The 19,531-nt window shown below is 55.4% G+C and overlaps 1 protein-coding gene across 1 annotated transcript; it reads left to right on the top strand.

Moving 5' to 3' along the window:
* The first annotated feature begins 10,533 nt into the window (after positions 1-10,533).
* Positions 10,534-17,635, top strand: LOC143820177 (uncharacterized). Its single transcript, XM_077302644.1, has 4 exons — positions 10,534-10,830; positions 11,117-11,271; positions 12,761-14,392; positions 17,506-17,635. The coding sequence occupies exons 1-3, from the start codon at positions 10,534-10,536 to the stop codon at positions 14,349-14,351; spliced, it is 2,043 nt and encodes a 680-aa protein (XP_077158759.1). The 3' UTR covers positions 14,352-14,392; positions 17,506-17,635.
* The last annotated feature ends 1,896 nt before the right edge of the window (positions 17,636-19,531 follow it).

Raw genomic sequence — 19,531 nt, 5'->3', positions numbered from 1 at the left:
ACGCGCTGACGCATGCCCGGAGGTATGGAGACCGGTATGAGGACTCCGAGGACTTGGTCTGGGGGGTGGCCTCGTGTCTCCAGGGCAAGGCGGGTCAGTGGTACCTAGGGTTGGCCGAGCGCGGCGACCCGGCAACTCGGGACCTGCAGGACTTCGTGGTCGCGCTCGGCCGACGATTCCAGGACCCCCAGGCTGAGGACAAGGCAAAGAGTCGGATCAAGGGACTTCGACAGGGTACTAGGGGGGTTATGGACTATATAGACATTTTCCGGAGGGAAGCAGGCAAGGTGTTCTCCTGGAACGAGGAGACCCAAATCGAGTACTTCCGGGAGGGCCTTAACCCGAAGCTCAGGGAATGGGCCGTGATCAAGGGGACGGAAGAAGATCTGTCTACACTGGAGGGGTGGTGTTTTGTGGTCGCCAAGCTGGAAGCCAGCCTGGGTTGGGCCGCCGCACCCCCCCGGGAGGCCAAAGGCGGGTCAGCCGAGGCGCCGAGACCGGGCCCCGACAACTCTCGCCCCAAACGACCCCCGAACCCCGAGCGGGAAAGGAGACGCCGGGAAGGTCTGTGCCTGAAATGCGGGGGGTCAGGACATTTCGCAGCAGCGTGCCAACGGCAAGGGGGGGAGGACCGCGGGCTCTCCCAGGGGGGAGGTGCGACACGCCCCCAGCAGGCACGCCGGGCGGAGGACCTCCGCAACGAACCGGGAAGCGCCCAGGCGACGGGAAACGGCCAGGACCTGCTGTAGACGGCGCCGGGCAGCAGGTCCCGCGGTGCGAGGGAAAACCCCTGCAGCATGAGGCGCGACCTCCGAACGTGGTAATTTTAGAGCTCCGGAACCCGGAGAACGGACTAAGTTGGGTGGGGGAGGCTCTTTTGGACTCTGGATGCGACCACAGCATGGTCCACCCCCAGATAGCCCGGGCTTTGGGGCTACCGAAGCGCATTCGGAAGGTTCCCCTGGTTTTCGTCCAGATGGACGGCAGCCCGATTCAGGGGGGACCTTTCGGGGAGGAGGTGGGTCCTATCGCCATCCACATAGGGGACCACCAAGAGCTGCGGTGGCTGATCCAGGTCCCCGTAGCGGGATATCGGGCGGTGTTGGGCCTGGATTGGCTGAAGGAACACAACCCCGTGGTGGACTGGCGGGCGGGGACCCTGAAGTTCGACTTGACGGTGGGTGCACGGCATCGGGTCCCCCACGAGAATTCCAGCCACAAGAGGACGGCGGCGCGTCCCAGGGGAGCGGCGGCGGCGCAGCAGGAGAAACCAGAGCCCGAGGTCCCGCCAGAGTACCGAGACCTCGCAGCCGTTTTCAGCGAGCGGGAAGCGGACGAGCTACCCCCACACCGCCGCACGGACTGCGCTATCAACATCCCAGAGGGGGCGGTACTACCCAAAGGGCGCATCTACAAGATGAGTGAGGGTGAGCTCAAGGACCTCCGGGAGTTTTTGGATAAAAATCTGGCCCGAGGTTTCATCCGGCCCGCTTCCAGTCCCATGGGAGCTCCAGTCTTGTTCGTCCGGAAAAAGGATGGGTCCCGACGGCTGTGCCAGGACTACCGGGGCCTCAACGCCATCGCAGCGGGGAACGCTTACCCCCTCCCGCTGATCCCGGATTTGCTGGCCCGGCTGGGCAAAGGGACTCTGTTCACTAAGCTGGACCTAAGGGAGGCGTACTACCGGGTACGCATCCGGGAGGGGGATGAGTGGAAAACAGCGTTTAACTGTCAATTGGGACAATTCGAATTTAAAGTGATGCCGTTCGGCTTAAGCGGGGCACCTGGGGTTTTCATGAGTCTAATTAATGAGGTGTTGCAGGACCTTCTGTTTCAGGGGGTGGTGGTTTATTTGGATGACGTCCTGATCTACAGCCAAGATCCCCAAGAGCACGTGACCCTGGTGAGGGAGGTGTTAAAGCGCCTGCTGGCAAACCACCTATACGTGAAGCTGGCTAAGTGCGAATTCCACCGTCCCTCCCTGGACTATTTGGGCTACCGCATCTCAGCCCAGGGCATAGCTATGGACCCCGAGAAGGTGCAGGCGGTGCTGGCCTGGGAAAGGCCCCGCACCCGGAAACAGCTACAAAGCTTCCTGGGGTTTGCTAACTTTTTTAGAGGCTTCATCCCCAGATACTCCTCCGTAGTGGCTCCCCTCACGGACTTGCTAGGTACCAAGGGGAGAGGTCCTCGCGCCACGCGGCCCAGCGCAGCGCTCGGCTGGAATGAGAAATCGGAGGCAGCGTTCCTGGCCCTCAAGCAAGCTTTCGCGTCTGAGCCCACGCTACTGCACGTCGACCCAACCCAGCCGATGGTGGTACAAGTCGACGCCAGCGACGCAGCAGCCGGGGCGGTTCTCCTGCAGCGAGACAAGGCGGGACAGCTGAGGCCGGCGGCCTACCTCTCACGAAAATTCGCCGAAACGGAGCGGAACTGGTCTACCTGGGAGAAGGAGGCGTTTGCGATTAAGTTCGCCCTCACCGAATGGCGGCATTGGCTGGAGGAAACAGAGGAGCCGTTCGAGGTCTGGACAGATCACAAGAATCTGGAGGCGCTCCGGCAACCGCGATCCCTGAACGCCAAGCAGATGAGGTGGGCGGAGTTCTTTTCGCGGTACAATTTCAAGCTTGGTCACATCCCCGGCAAAGAGAATTTCCTCGCGGACGCCCTCTCCCGTCTGCCGCATTATGGGGAGGGGTACGCTCCCTGCACCAGGTCCGTGTTTGGTGAGGAGCAGCTGGGACGGGGGGTCGTCACTAGGCGTCGGGCCAGGGAGGAATGGGAGCCCGACCCGGCGACCGCCCCGCTCCGAGACCGCCTAGTGGCAGCCTACGGGACAGACGAGGAGCTGGCTGAGCTCCGGGACTCTTTGATTTTGGACTCCGGTCTCTGGCGGAGGGGGGAGGCTGTCTACGTCCCGGAAGGGCTACGACGGGAAGCCCTCAGCCTCTGCCACGATGCTAAGACCGCCGGGCACTTCGGTTTCGTAAAATCCTGGAAGTTGGCCCGGCGGCGGTTTTGGTGGCCCAGTCTGCGGCGGGACACAAAAGCTTACGTCAGTGGTTGTCCTGTCTGCCTGACCTGCAAGCCGGGGGTTGGCAAGCCGAAAGGTCTGCTGCACCCGCTCGAGGTCCCGACCCGGCCGTGGTCAGTGATCTCCATGGACTTTATAACAGACTTGCCTCCCAGCAAGGGGAAAACGGTGATCTGGGTGGTGGTAGATCTATTTTCCAAACAGGCCCATTTCATTCCTTGCGCCAGTGTCCCCAGTGCTTCACAGTTGGCTCGGATGTTCCTGGATCACGTGTTCCGACTGCACGGGCTGCCGGACAAGGTGATTTCCGATCGGGGCTCACAATTCGTGTCCCGGTTTTGGCAAGCTTTCCTGCGCCTGTTAGACATCGAGCAAGGGCTGAGCTCCGCTTACCACCCCCAGACGGACGGGCAGACCGAGCGGGTTAATCAAGTACTGGAGCAGTACTTGCGGTGTTTCGGTTCCTATCATCAAGACACCTGGGTGCCCCTGCTCCCCCTGGCCGAGTTCGCGTACAACAACGCAGACCACAGCAGCACGGAGATGTCGCCTTTTGCCGTCGTCTACGGGACAGACCTGAGACACTTCCCGGAGCTTGGAGAGGTCCCCGCCCGGGAATCGGCCGACCTTCGCGAGTGGGGGAAGCGTGCCGGGAGCTGCTGGAAGTCGCTGCAGGAGCAGCTCCACAAAGTCAAGGCAGCGCAGAAAGAGGACGCCGACCGGAAGAGACGACCAGCTGAGGAGATCCGACCGGGGGATCGAGTTTACCTTTCCACCCGGAACCTACGGTTGAATTTGCCCAGCAAGAAGCTAGGCCCTCGGTTTTTGGGGCCTTTCGAGGTCTTGGCCCCGATCAACGAAGTTTCGGTCAAGCTCAAGCTCCCCAAGAACCTCCGGCACATCCATCCCGTCTTTCACGTGAGCCTTCTAAAAAAAACTCCGGACGGTGACGTTTGGCACCCCGTGTTTTCCCCGCCAGCGCCCGAGGTCCTGCCGGGGGGGGAGCACCACGAGGTGGCGGATATCCTGGACTCTAGACTCCACAGGGGGAAGTTGCAGTACCTCGTGGAATGGAAGGACTTCGCTTTGGGGGACCGGGAATGGGTCTGGGCAGCGGACGTCCTTGCGCCCCGACTCACTGAACGTTTCCACAAGCGGTATCCTGGCCGTCCCGGGGGGTTGGAGAATGGACCTTTGGGGGGGCAGAATGTCGTGGTTCGGTCCTTGGTGGCTTGGGAACGGGACCGAACCCCGCCATCAGAGGCGCCCGCGATCACGGAGGTAGGGCATGGTGATCATAGGCAAGCCGGCAGCTGGGCGCCCCACCCGATCGTTGAGGTGGCAATGGCCGCTAAAGAACCTCAATGTCCCCCTCCACCTTTTGACAAGGGCCCGGAGATGGCCCTTTGTTCCAGGAAAATGGGCCATCAGGAACCCCGGAAAACCTCGCATATGTGCATGAGTCATGATTGTATCAGCATGTTCCCTCCGCAAGTACTGGGTGGGGCAATACAGCCTAAGGAGGTGGGTTTTGTATAAAAGGGAGCTTCCACCTGGAGTTCGGTGGAAGCTCTTACTCCATACCAGCGGACTCCACGTTGCTGAAATAAAGCTTGTTCCTGTTGTATCGTTCACCAGGCCTGGCGTGACGTTTTCTTCAAAGGGGCACCCTGTTTTTTCAGTTAGCAAGCGGGTTCCCGACACTATGTGGGCTATGTGCGCAGTAGTGATTGGAGTACTGCTTTTCCCACCGCCGCATCTCTAGTAGAGTCAACGTCCAGGGAATAATGTCGAACAAAAGTCCCCGGCGTCGACCAAGTAGCCGCCTTGCAGATGTCGGCCATAGGAAGCCCTGCCGCGAACGCTGCTGACGTCGCCTGAGCTCAAGTGGAATGCGCGGTAATCCGCAAGGGGCAATCCAGTTTGGAAAGTCTATATGCATGCCGAATCGCTTGTACTATCCAACGGGAAAGTGTCTGAGAGGTAGTAGCCTTACCCTGGTTGATACCTCTGAAGCATACAAAAAGTGAATTAACCTTTCTGAATTGTTGAGTTCTGTTCAAATAAAACAAAATGGCCCGTCTAACGTCCAAAGTATGCATCTGTTTTTCGAAGTGTGACGATGGATTTGGGAAGAAAACTGGAAGGGTCAGGGACTGTCCCAGATGGAATCTAGAAACCACCTTAGGTAAAAAGGCTACACTAGGTCGCAGGATTACCCTGTCTGTGAACAGTTGTAAAAAGGGGGGCTCCATAGACAGGGCCGCCAGTTCCCCCACTCGTTGTGCTGATGTAACAGCCACAAGGAAGGCTACCTTGTATGACAAAAAAGACAGATCCGTTGTAGCCATAGGTTCAAACGGTTTATGGGTGAGAGCAGATAGAACAAGTGACAGACTCCATTGGGGAACCAAAGGGGAGACTGGGGGAAACAAATTTTTCAAACCCTTTAAAAACACACGAGATAGCGGATGCGAAAAAACTGGTTTGCCCTCCACCCATTCATGGGAGGCCGAAATCGCGGCCAAGTGGACCTTGACTGAAGAGGTGGAGAGGCCTGACTCCTTCAGTGATGTTAAATAAAAGAGTATTTTAGAAATGTCACAAGACACAGCGTTACAGTCATTTAAAAGAGCCCATTGCTCAAATTTGAGCCATTTACTCGAATATGAGCGGCGAGTCGAAGGCCTTCTAGCGGATTCCAAAATGTGCTTTACTGAAAGGGCACTCGAGGTTGGATGTGCCACGCTGTTAAGTGAAGTGGCTGCGGGTTGGGATGCAGGAATTTCCCCCAATGTAACAGGTTGGTCTGGCATGGTAGGTGCAAAAAATGGCCCTGAGCCAGCCGAAACAGGGCAGGAAACCAGGTCTTTTGGGTCCAAAAGGGTGTTATTAGTATGGCGTGCTTCCTGACAGAACCCTGGCCACCACTCGCCCTAGAAGACCGAAGGGAGGGAAGGCATAGCAAAAGAACCTCTCCCACAGGCACTCGAAAGCATCCCCCAGAGACCTGGGGTCTGCTCCCCCTCTGGAGCAAAAATGGAGGCATTTTGTATTTGCGGCCATCGCAAACAAATCTATCGAGGGTGTCCCCCATCTTTGAAACACAGGTTCGAGGTATTGGGTAGCTAGGGACCACTCTTGTAGCCGGTTCACATCCCTGCTTAGGGCGTCTGCCCAGGTGTTCTGGTCTCCTGCTATATGGACTGCTGACAGCTGAATGTTGGCGCCGGCTGCTAGGTTCCAAAGCCTTATGGCTTCCCTGCATAGGGTTATTGACCTTGTACCACCCTGTTTCCGGATGTAATATACTGTGGCCACGTTGTCGGTGGTGACCAGTATCCGTTTTCCTCTGAGGACATCTGTAAACGAAAGAAGAGCATTCCTTACTGCCCGAAGCTCTAATAAGTTAATATGTAAGGATGCTTCATAGGAAGACCAAACACCCTGTGCAGAGAGTTGTCCACAGTGGGCGCCCCATCCAAAAAGAGAAGCATCGGTATATAAAATCAATTCCTCCTTTTGCGGTCCTAGAGGAACGCCCCTCGAAAGGTTTGTAGGATTAGCCCACCAGGACAAGGAGCGTGCCACCTGTCTCGGAATTGAGAAACGCTTCCACATACTGACCAAATGTGGCTTACAAACGGAAAGGAACCATAACTGCAGAGGTCTCATGTGTAACCTAGCATGTGGTGTGACCGCTGCAGTGGAAGCCATGTGGCCCAGCAGGGATTGTATGTGATAAACGGTTTGGTACCTGTGAAACCTTGTCCTCTGTGCCATAGCAGACAGCTTCAGTACTCTGCTATGTGGCAGAAAGGCCATGTGGGCATTACTATCCAAAAGTGCACCAATAAACTCGAGAGACCGAGTAGGAACAAGCGTAGATTTGTCGGAATTAATGTTAAACCCCAACGATGTTAGGAGGTTTACAGAAAGGGTGATAGCAGAGCGCAGCTCATCCGCAGAATGCCTGACAAGCAACCAGTCGTCTAGGAATGGATAAAGTAAAATACCCTGGGTACGGAGATGAGAGACCACCATGTTTGTGACCTTAGTAAAAACTCTCGGGGCAGAGGATAAAACAAATGGGAGAACGGTGTACTCATAATGGAGCCCAGCTGCGTAAAAGCGTAGGTATTTGGTACAGGCTGGGTGTATGGCGATGTGGAAATAGGCGTCTTTCAGATCTACCTTGGCAAACCACAGGTCTCCAGACAAATGTGGAAGGAGATCAAACAAGGATAACATCCCAAATCGTTTGGGCACTATATATTCGTTAAGGTGCCTAAGATCTAAAATAGGCCTTTTTCCACCATCCTTTTTATCGACAATAAAATAGTTGGAATAGAATCCCGGAGACGAGGGGGATGATCCCAGACACCTGATTGCCTTTTTATGCAACAATTCACCAATCTCCTGTGCCATACCAGACTCCACCAATGTATCCTGCAAAGATGGTAACCTTAAAGGAGGTGTCTCAGAAAACTCCAAAAAATAACCAAAGTTTATTATTGAGGGTACCCATAAACTCTGAGTAATCAAGGACCATGCTTGCTAAAGCGCCAACAGGGCGTTCAGGGACGGCCAGTCATTGAGACTGGGTTTGTCTGCCCCTAGCATCTCTGTCACCCCCTTGTGACCGATTACGGGGCCCTCCTCTCCTTTTTGACTGCTGCCGAAATCTTGGGGCAGGGGAAAAAGCCCGGGTCCTATTTTCAAAAAATCGGGAACGAAAGGATTGTGTACGAAAGGAGGGGCGGGTCCACTGCCGAGGGCGGGATTGGACCGCAGTGGAGCCTCCAATGCCCAGTGACCTAGCCTGGAGCTTGTATTTACGCATTCTTTCAAGCACGTCATCCATTTGAGGGCTGAACAGTTCGTTCCCCTCAAACAGCAAGTCCTCCAGGGGTTTTAATATCAGCCGGAAGTGTTGAGGATTTCAGCCACGAATAGCGGCGCATGACTACAGAGGTAGACATTACTCTACCTAAGCAGTCAACTGCATGTCGAGAGGCCTTGACCTGCTGCTTGGCCAAGTCCTTTCCCTCAGACAGTAGGGCCTGAACCAGGGCTTTGTATTCATCAGGCAGACCTGCCAGTACAGGTTCCAACCTCTCCCAGAGAGTAGCCTGGTAGCGACTCATGATAGTCTGAAAATTGGCAATTCTAATGCCTAAAGCGGTCGAAGAGTAAAGGCGCCTGCCAAAGGCATCCATCTTCCAACCTTCCCTATCTAAGGGCGTGGAGTGTTGTTCAGTTTTACCTCTGCCAGGTAATATGGCAGAAAATACAGAAGACGATTTGGGATGTTTATATAAATATGGACAGCCCTCCTCCTGAACTCTATATAGGTGGTCTATTTTCCGTGAGATAGGAGGGGCGGAGGCAAGTGTCTGCTAGGTCTTCTCCAAGACCTCTGACACACCGCAAATAAGGGGGAGCATAATAGGCCCCAAATCAGGGGAGTACAAAAACTCCATTAAGGGGTCTTCAGATTTTTCAGAGACAACCCTATACTGCAACTTAAGTGCATTCGCCATGCGGATCAATTGTTCAGCATAAGGCTTGATCTCATCTGTCGGGGATTGACCCGAAACAACCCCAACCTCCTCAGGGGGGGATAGATCAACAGAGTCATCAAGGTCCTCATACTCAATAAAAGAGTCCATGTCCTTGTCTCGACGTGGCAGTCTCGACGTCGAGGGAGAAGCTTGCCGTCGGCGTCGAGGTGACGACGGGATAGAAGTACGGTCTCGACGTCGATTCGGCGACGACACGCGTACCGGGGACAGAGACAGGCCTTCTCGACTCCTCACAGATGGGGGAGAGGAGTGGTCCCGGCGTCGACCAGGCGATGAAGGCAGGTGATCGCCTCGACGTCGATCAGACGGGGAGGAAGAATGCTCTCGACTGCGAAGTGGCAGAGGGTCACGACATCGACACGGTAAGGAAGAATGACCCCGTTGTCGAGCAGACAAAGAGGCCTGTCGTTCCTGCCGAAGTTCGTCAGAGTCAGAGCCTCGAGTAGGCGAATGCGCAGCGGGAACGGAAGAACGACGTCCCGAAAAAGGCATGTCCTTCGGCAATGGCCGTCCCCAGCGGCGCCAAGACGCTGGCACCATCATAGGTATCAGGGACTCAGTAGACGACGCCAAAGACGAAAGCCGGTGTCGACGTCGAGGTCGTACGACGTCATCGTTTGACGACGAGGGAGAAAGATGGCGCCGAAGTGTCGGCGGAGGTGAGGGCTCGCATCATCCGGCTGTTGCTCTGGCCGTGGTTCCAATGACTCCAACTGAGGCCCTCTAGACGTCGAAGGTTCAGACGTCATCTTGGGAGGGTCCATCGACGTCGAGGGAGCAACAGACTGCGCCAGCGCCGAAGGCTGCAAGGGTGAGTCAGCAGCTCGCACAGCCATACCCGAGGCCGATGCCCGGTCTCCCGAACGGCCTCTCGATCCCGATCTCTGTCTCGGTGGCGAGGGAGAAGATTGCCTCGTGATCCTTTTGGATGTCTCTGGTGTTAAGGGGGTTGAGGCTGTGGATCGTGGGGCAGCCCTCTTCCTCTTCTTTTTTGGTGGTTCTGAGGCCGCCTTGTTCAAGCCCTTGCCACCAGAAGGCCCCTGAGGGGGGGCTGTAGAAGTGGAAGGCCCTGAAGTTTCAGGAGCCATAAGGGATTTTTCCCAAAGAGCTGCCTTCAAACGTCCTGCCCTCTCATCCCTCGTTTTCGGAGTGAGTCTCCTACAAGCGGGGCAAGTAGACACTGAGTGTCCTTCGCCTAAACAAAGTAGGCAAGAAGAATGGTGGTCGGATTGAGCCATCTTGGCTACACATTGACCACATTTCTTGAATAAAGCCATATTCCAGTCTACTGGCAAAAGTTTTTCTGTCAGAAAATTATATTCTCACCTGAGGTGAATAGAGAGCTACCTAGCTAGCGTCCTTCTCCTACCAGCGGCAAAAAAAGGACTGAGGGGAGATTACTAGCTCCTCCCACATCACGTGACTTTGGGCGGGAAAGTCAGCCTGTGAAGGGAGGGGCTAGCACTCTTGGTGTCAGGATTGTAGAATCTCTGTCATAAATTAGCCTGAGTTCTTCCATGACAGTTATATTGCTTGGCGCCTGGTTGCTACAGGTCCTATATTCTTGCTAACAATTAAAAGTGAAATATGTTGTTGTAACTCTTATCACTTGTTGAGGCCTCTTGGCTGGGCCCGGTTTCGCTATCACCCAGTCAAGGCCATGTGAATGTATCACTGTTTTAATTGCCTGTGCCTCTTCTCTCCTTCTCCCCTCCCTTGGGAACTTTCAAGTTTTGAGCGGGAGAATTGTATTGATAAGAAGAAGCAAATCTGTACTCAGGTCAGATTTGACTTCGCCAGTCTTGATGCGTGTAGTACTTCTCAATAAAGCTTTCTGATCATTAAGAAGCTAGTTGTGAGTTCTCTCAGCGCTTGACATTAAGTCAAATCTCATAACTCCTTTGGCCTGCCAACATGCAGGACGAAGGCAATATCTATACTGAACAGGAAGAAGGCCTGGATGGAGATCTCTCTCAGGGCGATTTGGCCGGCGCGGTCTCGTATAGCTCGGGCATGGTCAGAGCCTTGGAAGAGGCAACCCCGGGTCATGCAGAATTCCAAGAAAAGCACATCACTGAACGCAGGCGTCTTTCGAGGTACGACCGCCTGACAGGTGATGAACAGTGGCCTGAGCAACTGCCCCTGGGGGTGCCCAGCCAAGGGATGGCGTCCACCTTTGAGGTGCGCGAGTTGCAACAAAAACTGGACAAGGTGACCAGCTGGCTGCAGGATGTGTCGGGACGGTTGGATCCGGAAGAGCAGCGTGAGGCGAGACGCTTGCTGCGCGAATTGCACGTAGACTTTCGCGAACCCGGCAGCCGGAGGCTGGGGGATCTTCCCACCCTGAGGGAGCGCGAGGAGGCGGCGATGAATGCCGCCGCCGAAGCCGAAGCCGCAGCCTTGGCGGTGGTGAGAGCAGCAGCGCAGTTGCAGGAGGAAGAAGACGCCGGCCTTGGTGGGGCCGATGCTGGGAGAGGAGCGGCGGCTGCCGAGGCAGCCGGGGCGGCGGACGGCGCGGCAGCTGATGCTGGTGGAGCGGCTGAGGCGGTGGCGGCAGCGAGAGCAGCGGCAGGAATTGGTCAAGGTGTTGGCCGAGGAGCGCGGGCCCCGATGGATTGGGGTCCGGGACGCCTGCCTCCCCATCTCAGAGGGGTGGAGATGCAGAGCACCTACAAGTTTAAAGCCAAGTTCTCGGGGGATCCGTCAACCTTCCCGTCGTTCCTGGTGCATCTCCAAGCCTACATGATGGACATGGGGTTCACTTTTAACGATGATGCTGAGCGCATTCGTTTCGTGGGAGAGTGCCTTGAAGGGAAGGCGGCAAAGTGGTTCATGGACCTCTATCATTACAATCCGAGAGCTGTCCGTAACTACAATCACTTCCTGAGAACCATGCGCCTGGTGTATGTGGAGCCTTTCGAAAAGGAGACGGCGGAGAAGAAACTTAAGGCCCTGAAGCAAGGGAAAATGACGGTGGCCGAGTATGCCCGGGAATTCAAGGAACTTTCATCTGCGGTGCCGGATTGGACTGAGCCCCAGAGAGTGCATGCCTTCGTGGGGGGGGGCTCTCCGGAGATTTATCCAGCAAGTGTCTCCTTTTAGAAGACCCACTAACCGTGTCGGGATGGGTGCAGCTGGCAGGGGAGATGGAAAGCCGTCTGGAGCGGGCGGCCGAATATAAAGGAATTGCTGACAAGATGGGAGGAAAGACTTCTACCCCTAAGAAAATCAAGCCCAAGGCTAAGCTGGAACCGAGCGAGCGCTCTCGGCGCATGGAAAAGGGACTATGCCTGGGTTGTGGCCAGGCTGGCCATTTTCTCGCTCAATGCCCAGCCAAGACATCACCCAGTGCCAAGTCGACGGCTGGATCCCCAGCCAAAGCTTCCACAACCAAGAAGGCGGCCCCGAAGAAAAGCGCCAAGTCTCTGCTTGCTCCGGCTGGGGCTGCAACCGTGGTGGAGGAATCGGAGGACAGCAGCGGCCAGGATGAAGAAATTCAATCGGAGGAGCAGTCGGGAATGTCAGGATTGTAGAATCTCTGTCATAAATTAGCCTGAGTTCCTCCATGTCAGTTATATTGCTTGATTGGCCTGGCGCCTGCTTGTCCTGGCCTTGTAGTTTGTAAGCTATAAAGTAGAGTAGTGATGTTATGTTAACCTTTATCTTGTTGTGGGCTCACAGGGTTGTTGTCACCTCTCTCAAGGCTGGGAGAATGGAATCCTGTTGTTTTAACACACATGTCTTTTCTCTCCTACCCCCCTCCTTGGGAACTGTCAAGTTTTGGGCGGGAGAAATGTATTGATAAGCTGGGGCAAATCTGGCCTCTGGTCAGATTTGACTTTCAGTCCAATGCGTATAGTGCTAATCAATAAAACTCTTTTCTTTTGAATAAGTTTTGTTGTGAGTTTCCTGTGCGTCTGACATCAAGTCAAATCTCACAACTCCTTTCACCTGCGAAAATGCAGGGCGAGGGACATACTTTTTCTGAGCAGGGAGAGGGCCTGGATTGGGACCTCTCCCAGGGCGACGGTGCCAGTGCGGGGCCGTACAGCTCGGGCATGCTGAGGGCGATCTCGGGGACAACCCCGGGGCCCGAGGAATTTTTGGAACGACACGTCACCCAGCGTAGGCGATTGTCGAGGTACGACCGCCCTACTGGGGACGAAGTGTGGCCGGAGCACCTGGCACTGCCTAGCTACGGACTGGAGCCTGTGGGTGAGACGCAGGACTTGCAGTACAAGCTGGACAGGGTGACCAACTGGCTACAGGACCTTTCGGGTCGGTTGGATCCGGAGGAGAAACGCCGGACACAACGCCTGTTGAAGGAATTGCTCGGTGGTGGTGCACACGATACCAGCGGGCGCAGAGCGAGCGGTGGGCTTGCCCTGCGGGAGCACGGCATGGCGGACACACAAGCAGCAGCGGATGCTGAAGCGGTGGCCAGAGCCAGAGCGCAGCTGGAGATCGAGGCGGAGGCTGCGGCGCGGGCGAGAGCGCAGAGGGAAAGGGAAAACGAAGACGAGGAGCGAGAGGACGCGGGTGGCGCTGGCGGCGACGGAGCCGGAGGCGACGGAGCCGGAGGCGACGGCGCGGACGGAGACGCTGAAGCAGCGGCGGCGGCGGCAGCGGCGGCGGCGGACGTTGCGGGAGCCGAGGCGGCAGCAGCTGCAGCGGCGCGAGAAGCAGCGGCGGCGGCCGCGCGAGCAGCAGAGGCGGCGAGGGTGGCAGATCGAGCGAGAGTGGCGGCGGGACGAGGACGGGGCATCGGCCGGGGTGCTAGGCCCCAGGTCCCAGCTCCGGCGCCAGCGGAATGGGGCCCAGGGCGCCTACCCCCCCACCTCCGTGGAGTGGAGATGCAGAGCACCTATAAATTCAAGGCTAAGTTTTCGGGGAACCCCGCAGAATTTCCTACGTTCCTGGTGCACCTCCAGGCCTACATGATGGACATGGGTTTTACGTTCCATGACGACGCCGAGCGGGTGCGTTTTGTGGGGCAGGCCCTAGAAGGCAAGGCTGCCAAATGGTTCCTGGACTTGTACCGGTATCATCCCCAAGCCATCCGTAATTACAACCACTTCCTGCGAGCCATGCGCCAGATGTATGTGGAGCCGTTCGAACGGGAGACGGCAGAGAAGAAACTCAGGGCTCACCGGCAAGGAAAATTGTCAGTGGTTGAGTATGCCAGGGAATTTAAGGAGCTGGCGTCGTCGGTGCCTGACTGGACCGAACCCCAACGAGTACTGGCGTTTGTGGGGGGCCTCGATCCCACTCTGACTGACAAATGCCTCCTTTTGGAAGACCCGCTTACCGTCGACGGGTGGGTCCAATTGGCTGGCGAGATGGAAAATCGATTGGAGCGGGCCTCGATGATTCAGGTCTTAGCGGGTAAAACTGTGGCGAAGACTTCCACCCCGGCGAAAGTCAAGCCCCGTGCGAAGCTGGAGCCGACGGAGCGCACCCGGCGCATGACGAAAGGGCTGTGCTTGGGTTGCGGTCAAGCGGGGCATTTTCTCGCGCAATGCCCGTCAAAAGCGGGATCGACACCGAGAGCCGTGACTAGCCCCCCAACGAAAGCTCAGCCCACCAAGAAAGCCGCTCCGAAGAAAAGTGCCAAGTCCCTGCTGGTGCCTGTGGCTGCCGTACCGGCAGTGGACGACTCGGAGGAAAGTAGCGAGCCAGAGGAGGAGGACCAAGCCGAGGCGCAGTCGGGAAACGAGGACGGTCTGCTGTAAAGGCGCCCCGCCAGCAGGCCGCCAACAGGGGCAAACGCGCGGTGAGTGATTCCCCCTTGCTGCTCTTACCTGCCAATCTCTCCAACCCCAAGTCGGGGAAAACAGTGGGGGTCCGTTGTATCGTGGACTCGGGGTGCACTCAATCCTTAGTAAGCCCGGCGCTGGCCGAGACTTTGGGGGTGGGAAAGGTGCCGCTGAAAGAACCCTTGCCAATCACCCAATTAGAAGGGAAATGCGCTCCCGGAGGGGAAGCCACGGCAAAAACGCGCCCAATGGACTTGGACATAAAAAAACATTGCGAACAAATCCAACCTTTGGTAGCCCCTCACTCTGCCTTCCCTTGCGTGTTGGGGCTGGATTGGCTGAAGGAACATGACCCCCTAGTGAAATGGAAAGAAGGGACTGTGGAGTTCACCTCGCCCGCTTGCGAGCAGCACGCGCGGGCGCGGAGTCCCCCGCGCTCGGGGGTTGTGGCCGCATTGGGATCCGGGGGGGCAGCGCTCCCTCCCGAATATCGGGACTTTGCTGATGTGTTCGCGGAGGTGGAGTGCAACCAACTTCCTCCCCATCGTAAAACTGACTGTGCAATTGAATTGAAGAAGGGGGAACCCCTCCCCAAAGCCAAGCTTTACTCCATGAGCCCGCGGGAAATGGCGGAGCTCAGGGAATTTTTGGATAAAAACTTGGCGAGGGGCTTTATTAGACCAGCCACATCGTCCTTGGCGGCCCCGGTCCTCTTTGTGAAAAAGAAAGACGGTTCACTGCGCCTGTGCACCGACTACCGGGGTTTGAACGCAGTCTCCACTTGCAACGCCTACCCGCTTCCCCTGATAAAGGACTTATTAGGCCACTTGGGGAAGGCGCGAATCTTCACGAAACTGGATTTAAGGGAGGCCTATTACCGGGTCCGGATAAAGAAGGGACATGAATATTTGACAGCCTTTAACACTCCCCTGGGGCAGTTTGAGTACACCGTAATGCCGTTCGGCCTCGCCGGCGCTCCGGGCGTGTTCATGAATATGATTAATGAAATTATGCATGATTTATTGTACCAAGGGGTGTTGGTTTATATTGATGATATTCTTGTGTATTCAGAAAATGTTGAGAGTCATGTTAACCTGGTCCGTGAGGTGCTCCGCCGCTTGCGGGGGCACCAGTTGTTTGCCAAACTGTCAAAATGCGAGTTCCACCAAGATGCGGTGGAGTTTCTGGGCTTCCGGGTATCCCAGGCGGGAATTGAAATGGACCCGGGCAAAGTACGGGACTTGTTGGCATGGGAACCCCCCCGTACTAGGAGGCAATTACAAAGTTTCTTGGGGTTCGCTAATTTTTATAGAACGTTTATCCCCAATTTTGCCAAAGTGGCGTTGCCTCTTACTGATTTGTTGAAAACCAAACAAGGGGGAAAGGCAGCTAACCGTCCGGGGGCGCCTCTCCATTGGACTCCCCCATGCCAGGACGCGTTTGACAGACTGAAATTGTTGTTTACGTCCGAGCCGGTGCTAGCCCATGCTGACCCAACTAAGCAATTCACCGTGCAAGTAGATTCCTCGGACGTGGCAATGGGGGCCGTGATCCTCCAAGAGGGGGAGGATGGGAAATTGCACCCGCTGGCCTATCTTTCAAAGAAATTTTCTGGGGCGGAACGGAACTGGGCCATTTGGGAGAAGGAAGCGGCCGCAGTCAAATTAGCTCTTTCCACTTGGAGGCATTGGTTAGAGGGGTCCGCAGTGCCATTCGTGGTCTGGACGGATCATAAAAACCTCCAGGCGCTCAAGCAGCCCCGCTCGCTTTCGGCTAAACAGATCAGATGGGCGGAGTTTTTCGCTCGTTTTAACTTCTCCCTTAAACATCTACCCGGCAAAATGAACTTTCTGGCAGACGCCCTGTCGCGCCTGCCCCAGTACAACAGCAAACGAGACCCATTGGTGGATACAGTTTTTACCCCCGCCCAACTGGGGATGGCCGCGGTGACGCGCAGCCACACGAAGTCTGTAACGCCCATTCCAGGGGGTTGGGTCCAGAAGGAGTTGTCACAGGACTCGGAATTTTACTCCCTCCGCCCCGATCTGACTGAGAAGGGGGGGCTCTTTTTCAAAGGCGAGAGGCTTTTTGTCCCGGCCGCGGCCAGGGGAGAGGTTTTAAAACTTTGCCACGATGCTAAAACAGCTGGACATTTTGGGTTTGTGAAAACTCTGCACCTGGTCAGGAGACAGTATTGGTGGCCCTCTCTGCGCAAGGATGTGGAAAAGTATGTGCAGGGGTGCCCCATTTGTGTCACCTCAAAACCTGCTGGGGGAAAGAAAAAAGGGTTGTTGCAGCCCCAGCCCACCCCCTCTCGGCCCTGGACGGATGTCACTATGGACTTTATTACGGACTTACCTCCCAGTCAAGGAAAAACCGTCATTTGGGTGGTAGTGGACGCTTTTTCAAAGCAGGCTCATTTTATCCCGTGCACGGCCTTGCCTACTGCAGCCAAATTGGCTTCAATGTTTATAAACCACGTGGTACGTCTGCACGGGATCCCGACACGTGTTCTGACGGATCGGGGCCCCCAGTTCGTTGCCAAGTTCTGGCGGGAGCTCCTGAAGTTGTTAGGCATAGAACAAGCCCTCACCTCAGGCTATCACCCCGAGTCTAATGGCCAGACCGAGAGAGTCAACCAGATCTTGGAGCAATATTTGCGCTGTTTTATCAATCATCAGCAAGATGACTGGGTTTCCTTATTGCCACTCGCTGAATTCGCCTATAACAATGGGGCCCACGCCTCAACGGGGGTATCCCCCTTCAAGGTGGTATATGGGACTGATTTAGTGGCAGCACCCACTTGGGAACTTAGCTCCACCGAAGCTCCTGACATTAATAAGTGGGCAGCTACCATCAGTGCAGGATGGCCGGAGATAGTTGCCAGCCTCAAAGGGGCGAAACAGGCCTATAAAGCCCAGGCAGATAAAAAACGGGCACCTGCACCCGAATGGAAAGTGGGAGATCTGGCCTATTTGTCCACAAAGAATTTGCGGTGTCAACAAAAATCCAAGAAGCTTGGCCCAAAGTATGTGGGCCCATTTAAAGTGGTTAAATTAATAAATGCTGTAACTGTGGAACTTGTGTTACCAAAGACTTATAGGAATGTGCATCCGGTTTTTCATTCCAGCCTGCTGCGGAGAGCTCCCGTCCCGGATGAATGGCACCCTCCTCCAGCTACGCCTGTGCCGATATACATCGACAAAGACACCCACTATGAAGTTAACCAAATTTTAGACTCTCGTATGCATAAGGGTCGCCTCCAGTATTTGGTCGATTGGAAAGATTTCCCCTCTGGGGACAAGGAGTGGGTTGAGGCTGGGAATGTGAAGGCGCCCCGCCTTCTCCGGGCTTTCCATCGAGCATTCCCTGATTGTCCTCGCCCGGTGGATGCCGGCTAGGTGGGGGAGTGAGTTAGTTTTAATGCGGAGGGATGTCAGGATTGTAGAATCTCTGTCATAAATTAGCCTGAGTTCCTCCATGTCAGTTATATTGCTTGATTGGCCTGGCGCCTGCTTGTCCTGGCCTTGTAGTTTGTAAGCTATAAAGTAGAGTAGTGATGTTATGTTAACCTTTATCTTGTTGTGGGCTCACAGGGTTGTTGTCACCTCTCTCAAGGCTGGGAGAATGGAATCCTGTTGTTTTAACACACATGTCTTTTCTCTCCTACCCCCCTCCTTGGGAACTGTCAAGTTTTGGGCGGGAGAAATGTATTGATAAGCTGGGGCAAATCTGGCCTCTGGTCAGATTTGACTTTCAGTCCAATGCGTATAGTGCTAATCAATAAAACTCTTTTCTTTTGAATAAGTTTTGTTGTGAGTTTCCTGTGCGTCTGACAGGGAAACGAAGACGGCCTGCTCTGAAGGCGCCCCGCCAGCAGGTCTCCGGCAGGGGCAGACGCGCAGTGAGTGATTCTCCACTGGTCCTATTGCCTGCGACCCTCACAGAGCCCAACTCTGGGAGAAAATTGGGGGTTCGTTGCATAGTGGACTCGGGGTGTACCAAAACCCTAGTTAGCCCAGCGCTAGCCGAGACTTTGGGGGTGGGGAAAGTGCCTCTGGGGGAGCCCCTACCCATTACTCAACTGGATGGGAAATGTGCCCCAGGGGGGGAGTCTACGGTGAAAACGCTCCCGATGGACTTGGACATTGAAAAACATTGGGAGCAGATCCAACCCCTAGTAGCGCCCCACTCCGCTTTCCCGTGTGTGCTGGGGCTGGACTGGTTGCGGGAACATGACCCCACAGTGAAGTGGAAGAAAGGAACAGTGAAGTTTTCATCGCCTAGTTGCAAGCAGCATGTGCGGCCCCAACCCGCTCAAAACTGTAGAGCTGTGGCCGCAGTGGGGACTGCTAGGGAGGCTGCCATCCCTCAGGAGGATCGAGATTTTGCGGTTGTGTTCGCAGAGGCCGAATGTGACCAACTACCTCCCCACCGTAAAACAGACTGTGCAATTGAGCTAAAGAAAGGGGAGCCACTTCCCAAAGCCAAACTGTACTCTATGAGCCCTAGAGAAATGAAGGAACTTAGGGAGTTCTTGGACAAAAACTTAGCCCGGGGATTTATCAGACCGGCCACTTCTCCCCTGGTTGCCCCGGTCCTCTTAGTGAAAAAGAAGGATGGGTCCTTGCGCCTCTGTACGGACTACAGAGGACTGAATGCTGTTTCCACTTGCAATGCTTACCCGTTGCCTTTGATTAAGGACTTGTTGGGACATTTGGGGAGGGCCCGGATTTTTACAAAGCTGGACTTGAGAGAAGCCTATTACAGAGTCCGTATAAAGAAGGGGCATGAGTACCTGACCGCTTTTAACACCCCCTTGGGCCAATTTGAATACATCGTCATGCCGTTCGGCCTCGCCGGCACTCCGGGCGTGTTCATGAACATGATAAATGAAATTATGCATGATTTGTTGTATCAAGGGGTGTTGGTTTACATTGATAATATTGTGGTGTATTCGGACGACGTGGGCAAACACGCAAAATTAGTCCGCGAAGTGCTCCGCTGGCTGCGGAAGCACCATTTGTTTGCCAAACTTTCGAAGTGTGAATTCCACCGGGACGCGGTGGAGTTTCTGGGTTTCCGGGTTTCCAAAGAGGGGATTGAAATGGACCCGGGCAAAGTGCGTGACTTGTTGGCCTGGGAACCTCCCCGGA

The sequence above is a fragment of the Paroedura picta genome, chromosome 11 (assembly GCF_049243985.1).
Source record: "Paroedura picta isolate Pp20150507F chromosome 11, Ppicta_v3.0, whole genome shotgun sequence".
NCBI lineage: Eukaryota > Metazoa > Chordata > Lepidosauria > Squamata > Gekkonidae > Paroedura > Paroedura picta.
Note: the sequence above shows the minus strand (reverse complement) of the source record. Positions and strands in the feature narration are given on the sequence as shown.